Consider the following 2,805-nt stretch of genomic DNA (forward strand, 5'->3'; position numbering starts at 1 on the left):
GGTTTTACAATCAGCCATTATTTTTTTAAAGCACTTTTTTTTTAGCACTGCCTTTGGGGACACTACAAGAAAGGCCTGAATGTGATGAAGTCACAAAATGCTGGGAAAAGATGGAGAAATATGGTCTAAATGAATATTAAACAGCTGTGTTGTATTCTCTGGGATGCTTCAGACATTAATGCTCATGCTGGGGTGCAGGTGCTAGCTTGCGGATAAGCATGGGCTCTGTGTGTCAGGAGCTGCTAAAGTTGTCTTGTAGGTTCAGCTCCTGGATCTCTCCACCATCCTCCTCTGACGGTTGTGGCAAGGACAGAGATAACCTTTGAGGTGCATTCGTACCTTGCTGTGCAGTGACGCATAGATGAAAGGGTTGTAACATGCAGAGCTCATAGCCACTAAGTGGCAACACACTTGCAAGACATTTATGTAGCGCTTGCCCATAATGTGGAAGTCTGGGTCCAAGTCCAGCAACAGGTTCAGCACCTAAACAACACAAGAGAAATAGGTGTAATTGCATTGAATCTGCACTGTTTTCTTAAAATAATTTCACCATTTTTGAAAATGTCTGACTATGCTGCTTCTCCCTTTCTGCCTTGAAAAACATAGATTTCATAAATGTGAAATGTTGCTGGTATCATTACATTTAATTGAGTGCTAATAATAAATCACTCCATGCGACAAGTTAAGTTGCAGTGTTTTAGTAGCAGAACTTGCAAAGTGCCAGCTGCAATTTATAAAACTGGATCATTTAACATTTAACTCATTTTGACACGTTTCACTAACCATGACAAATGGCCTTCTTGTGAGTCGGAGCCTAGTATTTATCTGCAAATTTATCTGCAATTTGCATGCAACATTGACTTTAGAAAAGCAACTCTGCCAACTCTTATGATCTGCATTTTACCAATGCATGCAAACGGTTTTGTGAAACAAGGCTCTTAGTCTTTGGAGCTACATCAGAATGTCAACTTTACCTTCCAGTTTAAAACTATGAGAATGAAAGCCTAATCTGTTAGCCTTTTACAGGGCTCATTGTGGACATAATGTTGGTTTTGTGGAAGCAAATACCTGATGTTGGGCTTCCCTGGGTAATGATGCATGAAATTGAATCCTCCCATTGGTAGTTAAAGCTGGATTTTTATATCATTTTGCTGCTATTGAGCTTGTGATTTCCAAATAGATACATGGAGAAGAATGAAACTTTCTTTGTCTAAAGCCTATATATCAGGTAAGGATTAATGCAATAATGAAAAAGCATTACCCAGATTAAAAAAATTAAATTAAAATTAGGCTTTAGGTTTGAATTCAGCATTGTCTTAGAATCACCTGGAGAGGCAGCCAACACAGGGCAAAGGCCAGCACTGAGGCCACCAGCAGAGAGAAGGTCTTCTTCCTCCTTTGGCTCCAGCGCTGCTGACTATTTGATGGCTCCCCAGGCACTGAGTAGCGCTTTAAACTGATAGTAATCGCACAGTAGGACACGCTAACTGAAAGCAGCGGGATCATATATGAGGTTATTAAAATGAAGCAGGAGTAGAGAAGCCGCAGATTGCCACTATTTGGCCAGAATTCTTCACACACTACCAGGTCGATGCCTGTGGGCCGCAGGTCCAAGTAGTCTGTGTAGTAAGATGGAGGTGCAGCCAGGGCCAAAGATAAAAGCCAGACACCCAGAGTCACTGCACCACAACCCCACACAGAAATCCTCCTTCGTACTGGATGAGCTGAGATGTGGAAAAAATACAGACATAGTATACATTCGGTAAAAACACTGAGCACATTATTTCACACCTAAATTAAAGCGGCCATGCATAGAAGTGTGACTAAAACATCTTTCAAATTACTCTGATGGTTCAAGTTTAATAAAAGTCTAAGTCATCTCAGTATCAGGTGATTGAATCTGAGTGGTGAATTTGCAGTGCACATTACAGAAAACACATTTTCAAATCATAGTGGGATTAATTTTTGCGCATACACTAAATGACTGCTAATCAGTAATGGTAATATCAAGTCCCTTACCAACAACAATGTAGCGGTCCACAGCAATAGCAGTGAGTGAAAGCACTGATGCAAAGACTGTGGCACATTGTAGCAAGGGGACCAAATGGCAGAAAGGTCTTCCAAAAGCCCAGCCGTGGCTGTCAAAGGCGTAAGACACAGTCAGTGGAACACAAGTCAAACACATCAACAGGTCACCTGCTGCTAAATTACCAATGAAAAAGTTGGTGGCATTGTGGAGTTTCTTGTCAGCCAAGATGCAAGCCAAAAGGAAGGAATTTCCAACAACAGCTACTACCACTACAAGGCAGTACAGAGGCAGGAAGAGAGGTTTGTATCGCTGAAGGAGCTCTATGCCTATGAACATGTCCAAGGGGTCGCTGTGGTTTAGTCCGTGGTCTTGACTTCCTTCTACTCTTGCTCGGGCTGTTTGGTGACTTGTGTTCCCAGTCATGCTGAAGTCCTCATTCAAGAAGACATCCATGTCTCTGATAGGTCAGCCTTAAAAAAAGGCACAATTAACAGTGATTCAGTAAATATATATACAATTTCCCTATAATAGCACTATAACAGAAAGTGACAGATCTGGTTTAACATCCACAGCATGTTAATTCAATTGTATGTGTCAGTCTATGAAAATCATCACAGAGGCAGTGGCGTTGTAAACATGAATTGTCACTGGATAACTTTTAGCCTGTTCTGGCAAATTAATAGCACCAAAAAGTGTTATTAATTTGACCTGGATTAAATTTGAAGAATTTGATTTCTATGCTACTGCATTTATAATGAAAATCTGAGATGATTATA

General features: G+C 40.7%; 1 protein-coding gene across 1 annotated transcript; it reads right to left on the reverse strand.

Annotated features, from left to right (window-relative positions):
• Nucleotides 1-261: 261 nt before the first annotated feature.
• Nucleotides 262-2,482, reverse strand: LOC115791095 (prolactin-releasing peptide receptor). The gene is made up of 3 exons (XM_030745194.1): nt 2,020-2,482; nt 1,327-1,724; nt 262-483 (listed from the first exon to the last, which is right to left on the reverse strand). Exons 1-3 carry the CDS (start codon nt 2,480-2,482, stop codon nt 262-264), a joined length of 1,083 nt encoding a protein of 360 aa, XP_030601054.1.
• Between the last annotated feature and the right edge of the window lie 323 nt (nt 2,483-2,805).

This window comes from Archocentrus centrarchus, chromosome 13, assembly GCF_007364275.1.
Source record: "Archocentrus centrarchus isolate MPI-CPG fArcCen1 chromosome 13, fArcCen1, whole genome shotgun sequence".
NCBI lineage: Eukaryota > Metazoa > Chordata > Actinopteri > Cichliformes > Cichlidae > Archocentrus > Archocentrus centrarchus.